This window comes from Brugia malayi (assembly GCF_000002995.4).
Source record: "Brugia malayi strain FR3 genome assembly, contig: Bm_v4_ChrX_scaffold_001, whole genome shotgun sequence".
Lineage (NCBI taxonomy): Eukaryota > Metazoa > Nematoda > Chromadorea > Rhabditida > Onchocercidae > Brugia > Brugia malayi.
This window is the reverse complement of record NW_025062479.1, coordinates 24885880-24908789: the sequence shown is the minus strand read 5'-3', so window position 1 is coordinate 24908789 and position 22910 is coordinate 24885880. Positions and strand designations below refer to the sequence as shown.

General features: G+C 20.8%; 3 protein-coding genes across 4 annotated transcripts; all 3 read left to right on the top strand.

The window, feature by feature from the left end:
- Positions 1-650: 650 nt before the first annotated feature.
- Positions 651-11061, top strand: Bm13610 (Uncharacterized protein; the record flags this gene model as incomplete). The annotated part of the gene is made up of 14 exons (XM_043076040.1): positions 651-759; positions 1631-1797; positions 3349-3522; positions 4336-4491; positions 5616-5698; positions 6439-6586; positions 7514-7627; positions 7818-7895; positions 8439-8534; positions 9016-9132; positions 9351-9415; positions 10085-10196; positions 10299-10446; positions 10913-11061. 14 exons carry the CDS (start codon positions 651-653, stop codon positions 11059-11061), a joined length of 1716 nt encoding a protein of 571 aa, XP_042931974.1.
- Positions 11062-16393: 5332 nt separating this feature from the next.
- Positions 16394-19269, top strand: Bm11566 (Uncharacterized protein; the record flags this gene model as incomplete). Its single annotated transcript, XM_043076039.1, has 9 exons — positions 16394-16533; positions 16744-16953; positions 17295-17419; positions 17512-17708; positions 17815-18043; positions 18289-18442; positions 18567-18653; positions 18861-18998; positions 19122-19269. 9 exons carry the CDS (start codon positions 16394-16396, stop codon positions 19267-19269), a joined length of 1428 nt encoding a protein of 475 aa, XP_042931973.1.
- Positions 19270-20424: 1155 nt separating this feature from the next.
- Bma-gpx-6 (Uncharacterized protein) lies at positions 20425-22190 on the top strand (the record flags this gene model as incomplete). Of its 2 annotated transcripts, XM_043076037.1 has the most annotated exons (5): positions 20425-20524; positions 21026-21107; positions 21359-21503; positions 21750-21950; positions 22107-22190. In XM_043076037.1, the coding sequence occupies 5 exons, from the start codon at positions 20425-20427 to the stop codon at positions 22188-22190; spliced, it is 612 nt and encodes a 203-aa protein (XP_042931971.1). The 2 variants fall into 2 exon arrangements, with proteins under 2 accessions (XP_042931971.1, XP_042931972.1); XM_043076038.1 differs by lacking the exon at positions 21750-21950.
- Positions 22191-22910: the final 720 nt, after the last annotated feature.

Sequence of the window (22910 nt, the reverse complement as noted above, 5' to 3'; positions counted from 1 at the left end):
TAAAGCTAATTCTTATAGCTTCTCATAGGCATATATAAATTTTTTTTTCCGATCATTTAGTTAATTAATTAAAATATTTCCGGAAAATATCTGTAAGAAAAAAAAAAAAATAACTGACAAATTATTATTATTATTATTATTGTTAAATTATAAAGCTAATTACTTATAGCTTCTCATAGGCATATATAAATTTTTTTTTCCGATCATTTAGTTAATTAATTAAAATATTTCCGGAAAATATCTGTAAGGAAAAAAAAAAAATAACTGACATTTACTTTATAATTTTCTTTCTTAACGATATTACTAATAATTGTTTATCTAATTTTTTGATTATTTATTATTAATATTTATATTATTATTATATTTTTTAATGTTTATTATTTATTATTATTTTATTATTAAACATTTTATTATTATTTAATTATTTTATTATTATTAATTATTATTAATAATTGTTTATCTAATTTTTTGATTATTTTATTATTAATATTTTATTATTATATTTTTTTAATTATTTTATTGTTTATTATTATTTTATTATTAAACATTTTATTATTATTATTTAATTATTTTATTATTATTAATTATTATTAATAATTGTTTATCTAATTTTTTGATTATTTTATTATTAAACAGAATTCAATTTAGCTATGGCTTATTCTGCATTAGCAAATGTGAATGCAGTGATTGGATTGTATACATCATTATTTCCTACTTTAGTTTATGTTATATTTGGCACATCAAAACATATCAATCTTGGTTTGTTATTATTTTGCAAATTTTATTTGAAAATTTTTTTTTTTTTTGAAACAAACTAATTAATTAGCTTATATTTTGATTTCTTTTCATACAAAAAAGTTTTGGTTTGTTATTATTTTGCAAATTTTATTTGAAAATTTTTTTTTTTTTTGAAACAAACTAATTAATTAGCTTATATTTTGATTTCTTTTCATACAAAAAAGTTTTGGTTCGTTATTATTTTGCAAATTTTATTTGAAAAATTTTTTTTTTTTTTTTGAAACAAACTAATTAATTAGCTTATATTTTGATTTCTTTTCATACAAAAAAGTTTTGTTTTGTTATTATTTTGCAAATTTTATTTGAAAAATTTTTTTTTTTTTGAAACAAACTAATTAATTAGCTTATATTTTGATTTCTTTTCATACAAAAAAAAAAAAAAATTTTGATATAATATAATTTTAAGATTTCTTTAAACGAAATTCTTATTTTAACATTAACAAGTTTTTTGTTTGAAATTTACAAAATTAACTTTTGAAAACAAAAAAAAAAAAAAAGAAATTTCTGTTAAAAAAAAAAAAGTAAAAAAATAATAAATATGCTTTGAAGTGCTTCTTTTTTTTTTTTTTTAAATGATAAATTTAAGATTAATTATGAGATAAGGTTAATTACAAAAAAAAAAATTTTGATATAATATAATATTTAGATTTCATTGAACGAAATTCTTATTTTAACATTAACAAGTTTTTTGTTTGAAATTTACAAAATTAACTTTTGAAACAAAAAAAAAAAAAAAAAGTAAAAAATAATAAATAATGCTTTGAAGTGCTTCTTTTTTTTTTTTTTTTAAATGATAAATTTAATATTAATTATGAGATAAGGTTAATTACAGGTATGTTTGCAGTTGTAGCATTAATGACAGGTAATGCATTGGAACGTAGAATGGAAGATATATTTGATAAAAATACCACTGATTTATACAATTTACAAATGATTGATAATACTATTTTAACTGTTCGATTGATGGCTACGCTAACATTTACTGTTGGTTTCGTTATGGTAATTTGTTTATTTCATCTATAATTAATATTTTAATTATATGATAGGAATGAAAAAAGGAAAAAAAAAGAATTGAATTGAATTAAATTAAATTAAATTGAAACGATCATATAAATATTTCAAAATATTATATTTAAAATAATTTAATTTAACATTCAACTAATATATTTGAGAAAAAAAAATTATATTATTAATTATATGATAGGAATGAAAAAAGGAAAAATAAAAAAAGAATTGAATTGAATTAAATTAAATTGAAACGATCATATAATTATTTCAAATTATATATTTTATTATATTAAAATATAATAAGTAAACAATATAACATTCAACTAATACATTTGAAAAAAAAAATTAAATTATTAATAATATGATAGGAATGAAAAAAGGAAAAAAAAAAAAAGAATTGAATTAAATTAAATTAAATTGAAACGATCATATAATTATTTCAAATTATATATTTTATTATATTAAAATATAATAAGTAAACAATATAACATTCAACTAATACATTTGAAAAAAAAAAAAAAATATTATATTATATTCTTTAAATTATTTAAATTATTACAATGACAGTAAACGATAGTGAATATTTAGCAATTGAATTTAATCAGAAATTTCAAAAACTAAATAGGAATTTAGCTATTTACATATATATATATAATTATATATATTATTATATAATATCATAAAATTTATTCTTAATGTTTAAAAAAAAAAAAATGAGAAATGATAGTAATTACAATTAGCATCAAAGATGAAAGAGCATTTCAAGTGATTAGTTCAAGTATGATTAAGAATGAACAGAATTGATATATTTGTTTAGTAGTGGTGCAAATTTATTTATTTATTTATTTATAGTTTTTCATGTTCAAATTTCTAATTGATATTTGATTTATATTTGTTCAATAGAGGAGCAAATTTATTTATTTATTAATAGTTTTTCATATTCGAATTTCTATTGTTCAATAGAAGAGTAAATTTATTTATTTATTTATTAATAGTTTTCATATTCGAATTTCTATTGTTCAATAGAAGAGTAAATTTATTTATTTATTTATTTATTTATTTATTAATAGTTTTCATATTCGAATTTCTATTGTTCAATAGAAGAGTAAATTTATTTATTTATTTATTTATTTATTTATTAATAGTTTTTCATATTCGAATTTCTATTGTTCAATAGAAGAGTAAATTTATTTATTTATTTATTTATTAATAGTTTTTCATATTCGAATTTCTATTGTTCAATAGAAGAGTAAATTTATTTATTTATTTATTAATAGTTTTTCATATTCGAATTTCTATTGTTCAATAGAAGAGTAAATTTATTTATTTATTTATTTATAATTTTTCATATTCGAATTTCTATTGTTCAATAGAGGAGCAAATTTATTTATTTATTTATTTATTAATAGTTTTTCATATTCGAATTTCTATTGTTCAATAGAAGAGTAAATTTATTTATTTATTTATTATTTATTTATTTATTTATTTATTTATTGTTTTTCATGTTCAAATTTCTAATTAACATTTAATTTCTTTCTTCAGGCAATTTTTGCCATTCTACAATTGCATTTTCTTACTGTTTATTTGGCTGATCCAGTGGTTGGTGGTTTTACAATTGGTGCAGCATGTCATGTATTTGCATCACAAATGCCAAAATTAATTGGTATTCAAATACCATCAAGATATGGTCCATTTGGTCTTTTCAAATTACCATATGTAATTTTTTTTTTTTTTTTAAATAAAATATTATTCTTGTAATTGTTGTATATTTTTGAATTGAAAATATTATAAATAGTATTTTCAAATTATCACTTTATCAACTTTTTTTTTTTTTTTAAATTAAAATATTACATTCATTTCTTGTAATTGTTGTATATTTTTGAATTGAAAATATTATAAATAGTATTTTCAAATTATCACTTTATCAATTGATAGGATAATTGATACTTTATATCTGTTACAATTAAAATTAAAATAATTTTTTAACAAAATATTTTAGTTTCTATTCGATTTTGTGACATTACTAAAGGATGCAAATTGATGGTTGTATATTTTTGAATTGAAAATATTATAAAGACTCTTTTCAAATTATCACTTTATCAATTGATAGGATAATTAATACTTTGTATCTGTTACAATTAAAAATTAAAATAATTTTTTAACAAAATATTTTAGTTTCTATTCGATTTTGTGACATTACTAAAGGATGCAAATTGATGGTTTTATATTTTTGAATTGAAAATATTTTAAAGACTCTTTTCAAATTATCACTTTATCAATTGATAGGATAATTAATACTTTGTATCTGTTACAATTAAAAATTAAAATAAATTTTTAACAAAAATATTTTAGTTTCTATTCGATTTTGTGACATTACTAAAGGAAGCAAATTTATGGTTTTATATTTTTGAATTGAAAATATTTTAAAGACTCTTTTCAAATTATCACTTTATCAATTGATAGGATAATTGATACTTTATATCTGTTACAATTAAAAATTAAAATAAATTTTTAACAAAAATATTTTAGTTTCTATTCGATTTTGTGACATTACTAAAGGATGCAAATTTATGTGTGGTAATCATATCAGTAATTTCAATTGTTATTTTGATGCTTGGAAAATATATTTTAAATCCATCAATACAGCAACGAATTCGAATACCAATGCCATTTGAACTTTTTGTGGTTGATATTTCTTTTTTTTTTTTTTAAGTTTACTTTTTAGTTCTTTCCTATTTTAAATTATTGCTATCAAAATTTTTTTTAATGTTTTTTACCAAACAATGGATGAGAGGAAAAAATTTTTTTTTTTGGTTTAATGCTGATAGTTTTAATTATTTTATAAATTTATGCATTATTAATAAATTTAAGTATTAATATAAAATATTGCTTCATATATGTTTTTTTGCAATTTTCTCTATAGTTTTAAATATTTTATAAATTTATGCATTATTAATAAATTTAAGTATTAATATAAAATATTGCTTCATATATGTTTTTTTGCAATTTTCTCTATAGTTTTAATATTTTATAAATTTATGCATTATTAATAAATTTAAGTATTAATATAAAATATTGCTTCATATATGTTTTTTTGCAATTTTCTCTATAGTTTTAAATATTTTATAAATTTATGCATTATAATAAATTTAAGTATTAATATAAAATATTGCTTCATATATGTTTTTTTTGCAATTTTCTCTATAGTTTTAAATATTTTATAAATTTATGCATTATTAATAAATTTAAGTATTAATATAAAATATTGCTTCATATATGTTTTTTTTTGCAATTTTCTCTATAGTTTTAAATATTTTATAAATTTATGCATTATTAATAAATTTAAGTATTAATATAAAATATTGCTTCATATATGTTTTTTTTGCAATTTTCTCTATAGTTTTAAATATTTATAAATTTATGCATTATTAATAAATTTAAGTATTAATATAAAATATTGCTTCATATATGTTTTTTTTTGCAATTTTCTCTATAGTTTTAAATATTTTATAAATTTATGCATTATTAATAAATTTAAGTATTAATATAAAATATTGCTTCATATATGTTTTTTTTTGCAATTTTCTCTATAGTTTTAAATATTTTATAAATTTATGCATTATTAATAAATTAAGTATTAATATAAAATATTGCTTCATATATGTTTTTTTTGCAATTTTCTCTATAGTTTTAAATATTTTATAAATTTATGCATTATTAATAAATTTAAGTATTAATATAAAATATTGCTTCATATATGTTTTTTGCAATTTTCTTTATGAATTTATTGTGAAAATTGAAAATTTTAGATGATACTCGGCACATTGATGACTTATATGCTGGAATTAAATGTAAAACAAAAAGTTGCTATTGTTGGATTTATACCATCAAAGTTAGTTCTTAAGACTTATTTAATATTTTTATTATTTATTCATATTCTTATCATTTAGTTGTTTTTTTTTTAAAAAAAAAAAAAAAAACGAACGCAAAACAATTAATATTCATTAGGATTTTATTCGATTTTCTTATTTTTTTAAACAATCTTTTTTTTTTTTTTTCATTAAATATTTTAGATATATTTTATTCTCTTCCTACAAAGGTTGTTTCCAAAAAAAAAAAAAAAAATTAAACTATATGCGTATTTATTCACTTTTAGTTTGTTAATAATATAAATTAAGAAAATGTATGTATGATGAATGAATTATGATGTATTTATAGTGATAATTTAATTAATTTTAATTTATTCACTTTTAGTTTGTTAATAATATAAATTAAGAAAATGTATGTATGATGAATGAATTATGATGTATTTATAGTGATAATTTAATTAATTTTAATTTATTCACTTTTAGTTTGTTAATAATATAAATTAAGAAAATGTATGTATGATGAATGAATTATGATGTATTTATAGTGATAATTTAATTAATTTTAATTTATTCACTTTTAGTTTGTTAATAATATAAATTAAGAAAATGTATGTATGATGAATGAATTATGATGTATTTATAGTGATAATTTAATTAATTTTAATTTATTCACTTTAGTTTGTTAATAATATAAATTAAGAAAATGTATGTATGATGAATGAATTATGATGTATTTATAGTGATAATTTAATTAATTTTATAGGTTACCAATGCCAACACTACCAGAATTCAAATATTTTAGTGCATTTATTTTGGATGCATTAGTAATTGCTATAGTAATCTATTCGTTTACAGCATCTGTAGGTAAAGTATTTGCGAAAAAACATGGATATCATATTAATCCAAGTCAGGTATAAATTTTTTTTCTTATTAAAAGTTAAATTTTTGAATTAAAGAATTAAAGGAATTAAAAGAATTAAAGAATTAAAAGTTAATTCTTTTCAGTATATTGCTATTGTTTACATGCTGTTTATAAATAATATTATTAGAATTGAATTATGTTATGTTATATGTTTAGTCATTTCAAATTTATTTTTTTGATTTTAATTAAGTAATGTTATTTTAAATTGAATTATGTTATGTTATATGTTTAGTCATTTCAAATTTATTTTTTTTGCATTTTAATTAAGTAATGTTATATCAAAATTGAATTATGTTATGTTATATGTTTAGTCATTTCAAATTTATTTTTTTTGCATTTTAATTAAGTAATGTTATATCAAAATTGAATTATGTTATGTTATATGTTTAGTCATTTCAAATTTATTTTTTTGATTTTAATTAAGTAATGTTATTTAAAATTGAATTATGTTATGTTATATGTTTAGTCATTTCAAATTTATTTTTTTTTGCATTTTAATTAAGTAATGTTATTTTAAAATTGAATTATGTTATGTTATATGTTTAGTCATTTCAAATTTATTTTTTTTTTGCATTTTAATTAAGTAATGTTATTTTAAAATTGAATTATGTTATGTTATATGTTTAGTCATTTCAAATTTATTTTTTTTGCATTTTAATTAAGTAATGTTATTTTAAAATTGAATTATGTTATGTTATATGTTTAGTCATTTCAAATTTATTTTTTTTTGCATTTTAATTAAGTAATGTTATTTTAAAATTGAATTATGTTATGTTATATGTTTAGTCATTTCAAATTTATTTTTTTTTTTGCATTTTAATTAAGTAATATTATATCAAAATGGTAACATTTTTTTCATTTAATCAATTTGAACAATTCAAATTGAATATTTTTAAATGAATTTAATAATTTTTAGGAACTGAAAGCAATTGCACTATGTCAATTGATAGGTGGCATTCTAAGTTGTCATCCTGCAAGTGCAAGTTTATCACGTGCTCTTTTAAATTCAGAATTGGGTGCCACTTCTGAGGTTAGATTTTCTCTCTTTCTAACAAACAAAGAAAGAAAGAAAGAAAAAAAAAATTATTTAAATATTAACTAATAATTTTTATTTTTTGATATAAATATCACTGATTATGATGTTAGGAATAGTTTTTTTTTTTTTTATTTATTTATTTCTATAATTAATATTGAATTACACATAAACATATTGTTTACAGCTTTCAAGCGTTGTAGCTGCACTTGTAGTACTTTTGGTCATTTTGTTGGTTGGACCATTGCTGTACTATTTGCCAACGGTATGCTAAAATAATCATTTATATGTGATGCTAATAGTAAAGTTTACTTTTTATTTAAATTATTTAACTAAAGTTTATAAAGTTATTTGCATAATGATTAGTATTTATTAATTCTACAGTTATTTTCCAAATAATCATTTATGTGATGCTAATAGTAAAGTTTACTTTTTATTTAATTATTTAACTAAAGTTTATAAAGTTATTTGCATAATGATTAGTATTTATTAATTCTACAGTTTATTTTCCAAATAATCATTTATGTGATGCTAATAGTAAAGTTTACTTTTATTTAAATTATTTAACTAAAGTTTATAAAGTTATTTGCATAATGATTAGTATTTATTAATTCTACAGTTTATTTTCCAAATAATCATTTATGTGATGCTAATAGTAAAGTTTACTTTTTATTTTAATTATTCAACTGAAACTTATAAAGTTATTTGTATAATGATTAGTATTTATTAATTCTACAGTTTATTTTCAAATAATCATTTATGTGATGCTAATAGTAAAGTTTACTTTTTATTTATTAAATCATTTCAGTGTGTATTGGTATCAGTAATAGTGGTAGCTCTACAGGGAATGTTTCTAAGAGCTAATGAAGCTGTTCACTATTGGAAAACTTCAAAAATTGATTTGGTTAGTGCACTGAAATTTATTAAAAGCATTTTTAGTATCTTAGTTTTATTGATAAAATTAATGAAGTGATAATATTGATAAAAATTAATGGATGTGTCTTAGTTTTATTGATAAAATTAATGAAGTGATAATATTGATAAAATTAATGGATGTGTCTTAGTTTTATTGATAAAATTAATGAAGTGATAATATTGATAAAAATTAATGGATGTGTCTTAGTTTATTGATAAAATTAATGAAGTAATGATATTGATAAAATTAATGGATGTCATAGTTTTATTGATAAAATTAATGAAGTGATAATATTGATAAAAATTAATGGATGTCTTAGTTTTATTGATAAAATTAATGAAGTAATGATATTGATAAAAATTAATGGATGTGTCTTAGTTTTATTGATAAAATTAATGAAGTGATAATATTGATAAAAATTAATGGATCATATCTTTATTCTTATCAGTAGTTTGCATAAAAATTTCAGCTTATTTGGTTAATAAGTTTTCTGGGTACATTTCTATGGAATGTAAGTGAAGGTCTTGGTGTAGCTATAATATTTGCTATTTTAACTGTTATCATTCGTACACAATGGTTTGAATTTGTTTGTTATTAATTTATATATGATTGAATTAATTTATGTATGATTAAAATTAAAGAGTAAATTTTGAAAGATTCCATTTATATTTTAATTTTTAGCTTTTTTTTTATTCTCTTGATTTGAACGATGAAAGCTTTGAAAAGTTGTATGTATGAATTCTTTCTTCTACCTTTTTGACTGAATTCAAAATTCAAAATGTATCCTCCATACATATATTTTAGGCCAAAGCTGTAACACTTGGTGAAATTAAAGATACCGAGCTATATAGAGACATTTGTCGTTACAGGTAAAATTAGTCTTGTTTACATTTATCATTCTTTAAAATCAATATTATTATTTACAATATTATTAAAATCAATATTATTATTTAGAAAATGTTTTTTAGATATTGAAATTATATATGTGAAAATTATGATTTTAAAATTAGTCTTGTTACATTTATCATTCTTTAAAATCAATATTATTATTTACAATATTATTATTTAGAAAATGTTTTTAGATATTGAAATTATATATGTGAAAATTATAATTTTAAAATTAGTCTTGTTTACATTTATCATTCTTTAAAATCAATATTATTATATCGACTTTAGAAAATGTTTTTTAGATATTGTAATTATATATGTGAAAATTATGATTTTAAAATTAGTCTTGTTTACATTTATCATTCTTTAAAATCAATATTATTATTTACAATATTATTAAAATCAATATTATTATTTAGAAAATGTTTTTAGATATTGAAATTATATATGTGAAAATTATGATTTTAAAATTAGTCTTGTTTACATTTATCATTCTTTAAAATCAATATTATTATATCGACTTTAGAAAATGTTTTTCGATATTGATTTTTAGATTATTTTAGATATTATGTGAAAATTGATGTTTTAATCATGAAAGTATGGATTTAGCCTTCAATTTAATTTAACATTATGCAAAATTACTTTTTCAGTGAATCATTAGTATCACCAACGATTGTGATTTATCGCTATGATGCACCTTTACTTTTTCTCAATAGCGATTTATTTATCAAAAAAGCTCTTGCTATTGTTGATGATAAAATGGTTAGTTATCATTTTCATCAAGCAATTTCTTATCAGATCTAAAGTGTCATTGTGTTCAATGAATTGATCATGAAATGATCATATCAATAAATTTTTTTACAGAAAATGTTAAATGAAAGCGAAACACTTTATCTGATCATTGATGCTTCGGGATTTACATGCATTGATTATACCGGAATTGAAAGATTGAAGGATTTATCGCAGGAATTGAGAAATCGTAATGTTGAAATATTTATGGCTGCCTCAAAAGGTTTCAAATATTATAACATTTATGAATTAAAAAATTAATCATTTCATTTATATGTAAAATTTACCCTAGTTAAATTTACCCTAGTTTAAATTTACCCTTTAAATTTACCCTAGAAATAATGGTTGAAATATTTATGGCTGCTTCAAAAGGTTCACAATATTATAACATTTATGAATTAAAAAATTAATCATTTCATTTATATGTAAAATTTACCCTAGTTAAATTTACCCTAGTTTAAATTTACCTTTAAATTTACCCTAGAAATAATGGTTGAAATATTTATGGCTGCTTCAAAAGGTTCACAATATTATAACATTTATGAATTAAAAAATTAATCATTTCATTTATATGTAAAATTTACCCTAGTTCAATTTACCCTAGTTTAAATTTACCCTAGTCGAAAATAATGAAAAAAGTAAATATGTTTGTTGCATAATAATATTTTTTTTTTTTTTTTTTTTTTTAGCAGAAGCTCGAATATTATTTGCCAAATGTAATATCTATGAAGTGATTCCATCGATAAATTTCTTTCCATCCATTCATGATGCAGTATTATTTGCTAATAATGCTCAACAGATAAAACAAAAGAAGAATATTTGCAAAGAACAGAAATAATATCGAATATGTTTATAATAAATTTTATGTAAAGTTAATTAATTAATATTTTACCTATTTTTTCATCTTTACTCATTGCCTTCATTTTAATCATTTATATGAATGTCTTTCAAATATTATCTTATATTATTTCAGATTATTAAAAAATTTTTCAATGATTAATAATTAGTTAGTTCTTTTTTCTTTTTCCTGATTAGCAGTTTCTTTTGATTAATCAATATTTAGCTAATTTTTTTCCTAGTTAAATATTTATTTATTTGTTTATTTATTTTTTTTTTTTTATTTTTATTTAATCGTATATAACAAGAATTGTTGCATTCATTGAAATTTTTAATTGACATATTTCAGAATTATAGTAAATAGAAAATGAATATGAATTATTTGTAAATAACTAATGTGTAATATAATATGATTTAAAATAAAATGTTAGTTACATTTATTGTTGTGTGTCATTGCAATAAAACGATACAACTTTTACCTATTATTTTATATTACTTATTTTCTTATTTTTTTACCTATATTATTTACTTTCTTATTTATTTACCTTTCTGTAAATTTCGTTTTTTTTTTTTTTTTTTGTCAATTATTTGCAATTAGTATTTAATATAGTCATATTGTATTTAAATATAATTTTGTTCTATATGATATGATATAATATGTTAATTAATTAATTAATTAATTAATTAAATCATGTACCATTATCAGTATTAATTAATCAATCACCAAATGTCATCTTATATTTTACTTCAATTAATAAGTGATATTATCTAGTTAAATGTTATCTGGTTTTTTTTTTTTTTTTCTTTCAGAATGATTTGAAAAGAAAAAAAAAGAAATAGGCAATTCTTCAAAGTTATATTTCGAACATATGAACCTAAGGAAGAAAGAAAAAAAAAAAGTCGTAAAAAAATTTTCACACCTATATTCATGGTTATACGAAAATTCATATTTACTTTATTAGTATCAACTGATCAATCAATCAATCAATCAATCAATAATTAATCAATCAATAATTGCACTGAATAATTATGCCAAATCACGACGATAATTATTTTGAAATTATTAAAAAGCGGGTAGTATTTGCTTCATTATTCAAATTACTTACTTTCCTTTCCTTTTTTTTATTTTTATTTAATTTGGCTATATTTTCTTATTAGTATCAATCAATCAATCAATCAATCAATAATCAATCAATCAATAATTGCACTGAATAATTATGCCAAATCACGAAGATAACTATTTTGAAATTATTAGAAAGCGGGTAGTATTTGCTTCATTATTCAAATTACTTACTTTCCTTTCCTTTTTTTTTATTTTTATTTAATTTGGCTATATTTTCTTATTAGTATCAATCAATCAATCAATCAATCAATAATCAATCAATCAATAATTGCACTGAATAATTATGCCAAATCACGACGATAATAATTTGAAAATAATAAAAAACCGGTAGTATTTGCTTCATTATTCAAATTACTTACTTTCCTTTCCTTTTTTTTTTTTATTTAATTTGGCTATATTTTCTTATTAGTATCAATCAATCAATCAATCAATCAATAATTAATCAATCAATAATTGCACTGAATAATTATGCAAATAACAAAAAGAAAAATATTGGAAATTATTAAGAAAGCGGGTAGTATTTGCTTCATTATTCAAATTACTTACTTTCCTTTCCTTTTTTTTATTTTTATTTAATTTGGCTATATTTTCTTATTAGTATCAATCAATCAATCAATCAATCAATAATCAATCAATCAATAATTGCACTGAATAATTATGCCAAATCACGAAGATAACTATTTTGAAATTATTAGAAAGCGGGTAGTATTTGCTTTCATTATTCAAATAACTTACTTTCCTTTCCTTTTTTTTTTTTTATTTAATTTGGCTATATTTTCTTATTAGTATCAATCAATCAATCAATCAATCAATAATTAATCAATCAATAATTGCACTGAATAATTATGCCAAATCACGACGATAATTATTTTGAAATTATTAAAAGCGGGTAGTATTTGCTTCATTATTCAAATTACTTACTTTCCTTTCCTTTTTTTTTTTTTATTTAATTTGGCTATATTTTCTTATTAGTATCAATCAATCAATCAATCAACAAAAATTAATCAATCAATAATTGCCACTGAATAATTATGCCAAATCACGACGATAATTATTTTGAAATTATTAAAAAGCGGGTAGTATTTGCTTCATTATTCAAATTACTTACTTTCCTTTCCTTTTTTTTTTTTATTTAATTTGGCTATATTTTCTTATTAGTATCAATCAATCAATCAATCAATCAATAATTAATCAATCAATAATTGCACTGAATAATTATGCCAAATCACGACGATAATTATTTTGAAATTATTAAAAACGGGTAGTATTTGCTTCATTATTCAAATTACTTACTTTCCTTTCCTTTTTTTTTTTTTATTTAATTTGGCTATATTTTCTTATTAGTATCAATCAATCAATCAATCAATCAATCAATCAATCAATCAATCAATCAATAATCAATCAATCAATAATTGCACTGAATAATTATGCCAAATCACGACGATAATTATTTTGAAATTATTAAAAGCGGGTAGTATTTGCTTCATTATTCAAATTACTTACTTTCCTTTCCTTTTTTTTTTAATTAAATTGGCTATATTTTCTTATTAGTATCAATCAATCAATCAATCAATCAATAATTAATCAATCAATAATTGCACTGAATAATTATGCAAATCACGACGATAATTATTTTGAAATTATAAAAAGCGGGTAGTATTGCTTCATTATTCAAATTACTTACTTTCCTTTCCTTTTTTTTATTTTTATTTAATTTGGCTATATTTTCTTATTAGTATCAATCAATCAATCAATCAATCAATAATTAATCAATCAATAATTGCACTGAATAATTATGCCAAATCACGACGATAATTATTTTGAAATTATTAAAAAGCGGGTAGTATTTGCTTCATTATTCAAATTACTTACTTTCCTTTCCTTTTTTTTTTTTATTTAATTTGGCTATATTTTCTTATTAGTATCAATCAATCAATCAATAATTAATCAATCAATAATTGCACTGAATAATTATGCCAAATCACGACGATAATTATTTTGAAATTATTAAAAGCGGGTAGTATTTGCTTCATTATTCAAATTACTTACTTTCCTTTCCTTTTTTTATTTTTATTTAATTTGGCTATATTTTCTTATTAGTATCAATCAATCAATCAATCAATCAATCAATCAATAATCAATCAATCAATAATTGCACTGAATAATTATGCCAAAATCACGACGATAATTATTTTGAAATTATTAAAAACCAGGTAGTATTTGCTTCATTATTCAAATTACTTACTTTCCTTTCCTTTTTTTATTTTTATTTAATTTGGCTATATTTTCTTATTAGTATCAATCAATCAATCAATCAATCAATCAATCAATAATCAATCAATCAATAATTGCACTGAATAATTATGCCAAATCACGAACGATAATTATTTTGAAATTATTAAAAAGCGGGTAGTATTTGCTTCATTATTCAAATTACTTACTTTCCTTTCCTTTTTTTAATTTTATTTAATTTGGCTATATTTCTTATTAGTATCAATCAATCAATCAATCAATCAATCAATCAATAATTAATCAATCAATAATTGCACTGAATAATTATGCCAAATCACGACGATAATTATTTGAAATTATTAAAAAGCGGGTAGTATTTGCTTCATTATTCAAATTACTTACTTTCCTTTCCTTTTTTTTTTTTATTTAATTTGGCTATATTTTCTTATTAGTATCAATCAATCAATCAATAATTAATCAATCAATAATTGCACTGAATAATTATGCCAAATCACGACGATAATTATTTTGAAATTATTAAAAAGCGGTAGTATTTGCTTCATTATTCAAATTACTTACTTTCCTTTCCTTTTTTTTTTTTATTTAATTTGGCTATATTTTCTTATTAGTATCAATCAATCAATCAATCAATCAATAATTAATCAATCAATAATTGCACTGAATAATTATGCCAAATCACGACGATAATTATTTTGAAATTATTAAAAGCGGGTAGTATTTGCTTCATTATTCAAATTACTTACTTTCCTTTCCTTTTTTTATTTTATTTAATTTGGCTATATTTTCTTATTAGTATCAATCAATCAATCAATCAATCAATCAATCAATAATCAATCAATCAATAATTGCACTGAATAATTATGCCAAATCACGACGATAATTATTTTGAAATTATTAAAAAGCGGGTAGTATTTGCTTCATTATTCAAATTACTTACTTTCCTTTCCTTTTTTTTTTTTTATTTAATTTGGCTATATTTCTTATTAGTATCAATCAATCAATCAATCAATCAATCAATAATCAATCAATCAATAATTGCACTGAATAATTATGCCAAATCACGACGATAATTATTTTGAAATTATTAAAAAGCGGTAGTATTTGCTTCATTATTCAAATTACTTACTTTCTTTCCTTTTTTTTATTTTATTTAATTTGGCTATATTTTCTTATTAGTATCAATCAATCAATCAATAATTAATCAATCAATAATTGCACTGAATAATTATGCCAAATCACGACGATAATTATTTTGAAATTATTAAAAAGCGGGTAGTATTTGCTTCATTATTCAAATTACTTACTTCCTTTCCTTTTTTTTTTTTTTTGTTTTATTTTTATTTAATTTGGCTATATTTTCTGTATGCTTCAGATATGAATGGGAAAATTCCACAATGAAGAATATTTTTGCTAAAAAAAAAAAAAAAAACAAAGAAGGTATGAAAAAAAAAAAAAAGAAACAAAAATATTCTAATAATTCATCAATATATTTGTACTTAAAAAGTATATTTCGAGAGAATCATTCCGTACAAGTATAAACTATATTAATAATTTTATATTTCTAATCATTATTAAAATTAATCAATTCATTTTTTTTTTTTAAATGTAAATTATATTTGAAATAATTCGAAAGAATTCAAATCAAATTAGTTCAGTTAATTAATATCCATTAATTTATGTAACAAATATGAAACGAACAAAAAATTTTCAAAAGAAATTTTCTCACTTTTTTCTCAAATATATTCTCTCTCTTTTTTTTTTTTTTTATAACTTCTGTATGACCTTTGACCCTCTCCAATTTTCATTAGTAATTTTAAACTTATTAGTATTAACTTTTGACCTTTTACTATTATTATTATTTCAGCTAAATACCGCCAATGATAATACTGATCTGTTGCTATTTCGTTAGACGGTGGATGCTGAAATTTAAGTATTAAATGATATCGAGAAATTAGGTATGCGATATATCAATGGATTATTGATGTTAAGGCTGATAACAGTATGTACAATTATATTCATAGTGAATGATCTGGATGTAATATATGATTTGATCTGGTTATCGATTGATTCAATAACTGCGAAATTTTCCTTTGAAAGGTTTATTATTTGAAGATTTAATTGCATATTAATTTAACTGAATGATTTATCTTTGATATTATATATTTACCAATTTTCAAGATTTTTTTAGTTGAATTGATAAATTAGAAATCATTTAAGCTTTATATTATTAAGTTTATTTCAATATTTGCAATATTTCGGATTATATTTCACAAAGTTTATCCAATGCGTAATCATTTATATTTATAGCATTATATCGAAGAACAATGTATCGCTACTGACCTGGAAAGATGTGGATATATTCTCACCACCAAAACTCAATGATACAATAGCCGAAGTGTTACGACTTAACGAATTATTAGCTCATAAACAGTACAAATGTGAGGAAGGTATCACTGTTGGTGACAGTAAAGGGGCTTTTACGATTTGTACAGATGGAACATTGAACAAGACAATACGGTATGCAATTTTCAGCAATAATCATCTTGGATATTAATATATATATATATATATATAATATGTATTCATTTTGACTTCGTCATTTGCTTGGAGATGATTTAGTGACAAGTTTCGAGTATTTGAAATATTAGCAACTGAATGGTAGATTATTAAGATATAGCGCAATGTATTCTTTGAATTTTATGTTTGGCCAATAAAATCAAAAAGCAATGTAACCAATTAAAACTTGTTTATCAAGTCTTGTTCGATGAACCTGTTTATTTTTTAGAAGTCATCAAATGTAGCAATTCAAACTTTGCTATCCAAGGAGAATTTAGCTTCATGTGTCTCTCATATTTCAGCAATGCTTTGTTCATTAGTGGTTCTCCAGATGATTTTGCTTTTTATTTGACTGCAGTGATTCCAGAACGATGGATATTTTTTGTTCCTGAAGGATTCAAAGCACTTGACAATTTAGGAAACGTCGGTAAGTCTTGCTAAATTACTTTGTTATCTATTTTACGATTGATTATCTAGATGAGAGCAAAATAAAAATTTAATTAATCACATACGTTGCAGATGCGGAAATGCATTATCTTTTTTATCTAAACGATAATGGTATTTGGGATTCCGATGATATATTTCGTGAATTATTACATAGGCAATTTGATATCGCATTTGTCAACTTTTATACACCCATTCAGAATGGAGAATTGAGAATAACACAACTGCAAAAACTTCGTGATGCACCCAAGCTAATGGAGCAAGTTTTGAAGGTCTTTACCAATGTTTTATTTGAGTTTTTTTTTTTTTTTTTATTCGAAGTTACAGCAACTTTGTGCTATTTGAAATTACGACTTTAAGTCGTAATAATTATTGCAGGTTTTGCAATCGGATCAGCTACACCTGACCATCGAAATTGGAAAAAATATGGAAAATTTGTTATATGATTGGTATTTATTATTATATCAGATGTACTTCAAATATCATTATGCCCTTATTGGAGCCGAATCAAATTCTGCCTGTGATCGAACGACTCATAATTGCTATTATCGACTCAGTTTCATAAAAAAGGAGCATCATCAAGTGGATTTGCCTATTTTTGGCTTTGGTTAATAATCATTAAATATACTTAAAAAGAGATGCAGAAATTAGTATTGTAATTTACATTTTTTTTTTTTTTTTCACATATTACAGATATGACTTATCTAACTGTGAGAAATTATATTGTGAGAATAACATGTGTCAGTAGTGTTTTAGCAATTTGATCAGCGATAGTAGAATTATGCATGTTAAGAGTTATTTGCTTCAGGTAATATTTAATTATTAATAGACATTAAAAAATATATTATTTAGGTTCGCCAGTGGAAGAAAAGAAGCGACTTATGAAGTATCTGACAACATTTAGAAAGGAAAATATGGATTGTAATAAAGTGTCGGAGATTAAAAATGGCATACCTTTGCTGTGTAAACTAAATGTAACGGAAAAATGTACTATAGTGTATGTGAGGTATACGTTCTAAGTTTTTTATTATTTATTTATATGTGATTATACGTTGTAATTGGTAATTTCTTTGTAGTTTGTAGTAAAATTAATGACATGTAATTAGTAATTTCTGGATGCTGTATTTTAGTTATCGTGGATTTGAAGTAATGGAGAATTTCGAGCATTTTCTTCCTTGTAAAGTATATTTTTTCTCACCAGTAGAGTCAAATAAAAGGTAAACTTTTATTGATGTTGTTATTACAGTTAAAAGATTAACACTTTAGTCTGTTCTTTACAAATTAGGAGTGTTTAATAGTTGTTTATTTTAGATTGATTTCAACTCAAAGCATATATCCTTATGGCATTTCGCCATATTTTTCAAAAAATTGTACAGTTCCTGATGGCAGTGATAATAATGCATGGCTTTTGATAACTTTATCAGATATATTGACATTATTAATGAACATCGAATAGATAAATTTATTATGGATCTTAATGGTGGAGAATGGGATATTCTTCCTGCTTTACTAGAGACAGTTCGATTCAAAAATATTGTCCTCCATGTAGATCTCAGAGTTCGGTAAAATTTTCAAGATGTTATAAAATTAGTGATTTTTTTAAGGCTTTGAAATTGTTTTCCGAACAGTGATAGCAACAAAAACAATTTATAGCTTCTGATAACTTTGCTTTCATTTGCTTCTAGATTTTGGATCGGTGAAGACAACGAAAACTATCGTCGTATTCTGATGTATTTCTTGCAACTTGAAAATTTTGGATTCAGGAAGTTATATTCGAAAATAGTTGATGGTACAACAGCAATCATCAGCTTTAGAAATATATTGTTAGCATAGGTTACTGATTTTTTATTGGTTTAAATTTTTCCATTTATGTTTTTATTCGAAATGATAAATTATAATGTTTACACCTATGCATAATAATTGTTATTGCTTCGAAGTAGTTCAGAGTGGATTATCTTGATGTATTTATAAAAGGAGTTAGCAACATGAGTTATAATTTTACAATTTTCATTTGGAATTCTTTCACTTGTTTTAAAATGAAAATTTCAATTAATCATTGTTAGTTTAAAAAATTTATATGGATTAATTTGATATGCAACTGCTCTTTCCCAGTTCATTGTATTTACTTTTAATCCTATAATATATCTGATTAACGGGTGTCTTTCTGTGATTTTTTGTATGTTTATACCTTCTTTTGACATCTAGGATACATCTATCTTATTCACTTATCATTATGCAATTGGTTATGTGATCTTTTTTACATGTGATAAATAGTAGCGGTGATGGTATTAGGTTATGTATTTTATATATCGAGAATGATTTATATATCGAGAATGACTATTTTGTATTAATTAGAATAATTTTTGCTGTGCTAAATAATGTAATTTTGTTTATTTGTATTTTCTTATTCCGCTTAAAATTATGTAATGATATCATTGAAAAAAAAAAAAAAAATAAATAAATAAAAGAATTGTAAATTGCAATAATGTTATGATTAATTATTGCACTTTAGCAATGCTATGATATTAATCATATGCATTTCTTCCTAATGTGTTTTTATTTATTTATTTATTTTTTTTCGGTAAGTTCATCGATTCAATAAACAATATACAATGTTTATTTTTATTTATTTATTTATTTTTTTAAATTTAATAGCATTCGTAATTGTATCATTTTTCCTCTATTTCTGCTGATAGGATATCGATTAAAATTCGATCAATATAGGAAGAAAAATAACGTAATGAAAATGCTTTCTTCTCTTCCAAAATTAATTTACTTTCTCCCTAGCAATTAAACTTTACTTTGACAGATAGGTATATTTAATAATAGGATTTGTACAATATTTTATCTTGAAGCAATATTTTTTCTTATTGCATGTAATTTAGTATTAAGCATTCCTCTATTATTTATACATTTCATAAAAGATAATCAATAATCGGATGATAAACTTCTAGAAGAATATATTCCTCGAAACGATAGCATAAAACGATGGGTTCATTTCCGGATTGGAAAAAATTGATGTGTTTGAGTGGAATCAAAATGTGTCTTCAGTTACTAGTTTTAGCGCTATTTGTTATGTCTTACCAAGGTTTGTTTATTATTAATTATTATTATTGTTATTATTATCTTCACTTTTATTATGACTACTATTTCTATTACTTATTATTATTAATCAACCATTATTATTATTATATTAATTACTATTATTATTATTTATTAGTTATTATTATTGATATTATTATTAATTATTAACTACTTTTTAATATTATTACTATTATTATTATTATATTATTATTATTATTATTATTATTATATTATTATTATTATTATTATTATTATTATTATATTATTATTACTGTATGCATAGATTTAAATCATTTGGGAAAAAAAAAAGTAGGAAGTCCACTACAATATATATGATATAATTTATAGTTAAATTAATTAAAGTTGATTATCCAATTAGATATTACAAGTAGCATAGTAATTCAGTAAACTAAAATTCAATTTATAAATTAACAATTCTTGTGAATAAATACATATGTGATTTCCACAATGAATTAGAAATATTTGTAATTTAGTGTATTTGTAGCCAAAGAAGATTCATTAAATACGATATATCAATTTCAAGTTCGTGATATCAATGGTGCAGAAGTGTCGTTGAATCGATATAGGTTGGTGTGTGTGTGTGTGTGTATCCAAACCATTTATTCATTTAAAAAAAAAGTAATTTAGAATTGACCTTTAAAAAAAAAAAAAAAGTGTTCAGGTGTCTTTTTCAATCTTTTTCTTGAAACTAAGCAAAAAATATCAGCTATAATTTAAAACCAGTTATTTATGTTTGATAGGAATACTAAAATTTATTGTTGATTAATGTTTATTATGTTGTTTAAATTGAAAAGTATAGCTGAATATATGTTTGTAGGAATAAGGTGGTTTTAATAGTAAATGTAGCATCTCAATGTGGTCTTACTCATTCAAATTATGCACAATTGAAAAATTTGCATGATAAATACAAGGAACAAGGTTTAGCAATAGCTGCTTTTCCTTGTAATCAATTTGCTTCACAGGTATATTCATCAATTTTTTTTTTTTTTTTTTTTTGAATTTAAAGTACAATTAAGTCCATTTTGTCTATTTTAAACGAAAAAAACAATAAAGAAGCGGCATTGTTCTAAGAAAAAAAAAGAGACATGTGGAAATTAATAATGGATTAATAAAAAAACAATTAATAATAGGATTTATTATTAAGATAATTAATAATAAACTAATAATAGGCTTAAATTAATTTTTGAAAAAATGATAAATATTTGTAGGAACCTGGAAATGAAATGGAAATTAAACATTTTATAAAGGAAACGTTCAATTTTGAGCCTGATTTATATGCTAAAATTAATGTTAATGGAGCAGAGGAACATCCATTGTATAAATTTTTAAAGAGTCAAAAAAGTGGCACACTAATAGATGCTATTAAATGGAATTTTACTAAATTTCTTATTAATAGACATGGAAAAGTGGTAAATTTTATTACAAAATTTATTTACTATGTAATATTTTTGATAATATTTTAGTTTTTTTTTTTTTTTTTTTTTTTTTTTTTAAATTTAACTGTTTTGTTTTTTTTTTTTTTTTTGTATGAAAGTAAGAAAATTATAAAATTTTGCTTATTATAGGTAGAACGATATGCTCCTACAGTGCAACCTAACGATATAGAAGAGGATATTGTAAAATTATTAAACGAACATGTTGATTTATAATTCAGTTAGAATGCTTATAAAATTTTCATTTTGGTAAGCACTAATTCTTATATGAAAATTTAATAAAGGAAATTGAAAAATTATACGAGAAAAAAAAATTTTTTTTTTTTTGTTTTCTTATTCGTTTGTTATTAATCAGTTTTTCAATACTTTTAAAAACTAATCTCTCCTCTTGTCGTGATTTTTTTTTTTTTTTTTTGTTTTTTTTTTTTCAGAACGAAAGTTATTATTTGAATTTTTGGTAGTTGCAACAAGTGAATAGCACAAAAATAGAAAAAAATACCAAAAGGTAGAAATGGGATTTTTTTTAATCAATCAATAATTAATGTTTGCTTTTTGTTTTATAGTTTATGTACTCTATGCATTGTATGCTTTATTGAAATTTTTTTTTTTTTTTTTTTTTACTTTTTAATTAGGATTATTGAGAATAGATATTTTGTATAATATGTTTAAATGATGATAAAAAAATAATGTTATATCTTTGATGTTATCATCGTTCTCTAGAGATTTGAGTAGTTTTTAAAAGATAAAAAGATAACTATATGAAGAGTTGAATGATTTGACGATAGAATATGTTATCGATTTTAATTTTTTTCTTTTTTTTTTTTGTTGTAAGAATATAAATAAAATATAGAGCATAGAATTTATAACTCTTAAGTTTTTTTTTCATTTTTGAGTTTTTGAAAAAAAAAAAAAAAAAAATCCATAGATATAATAAAG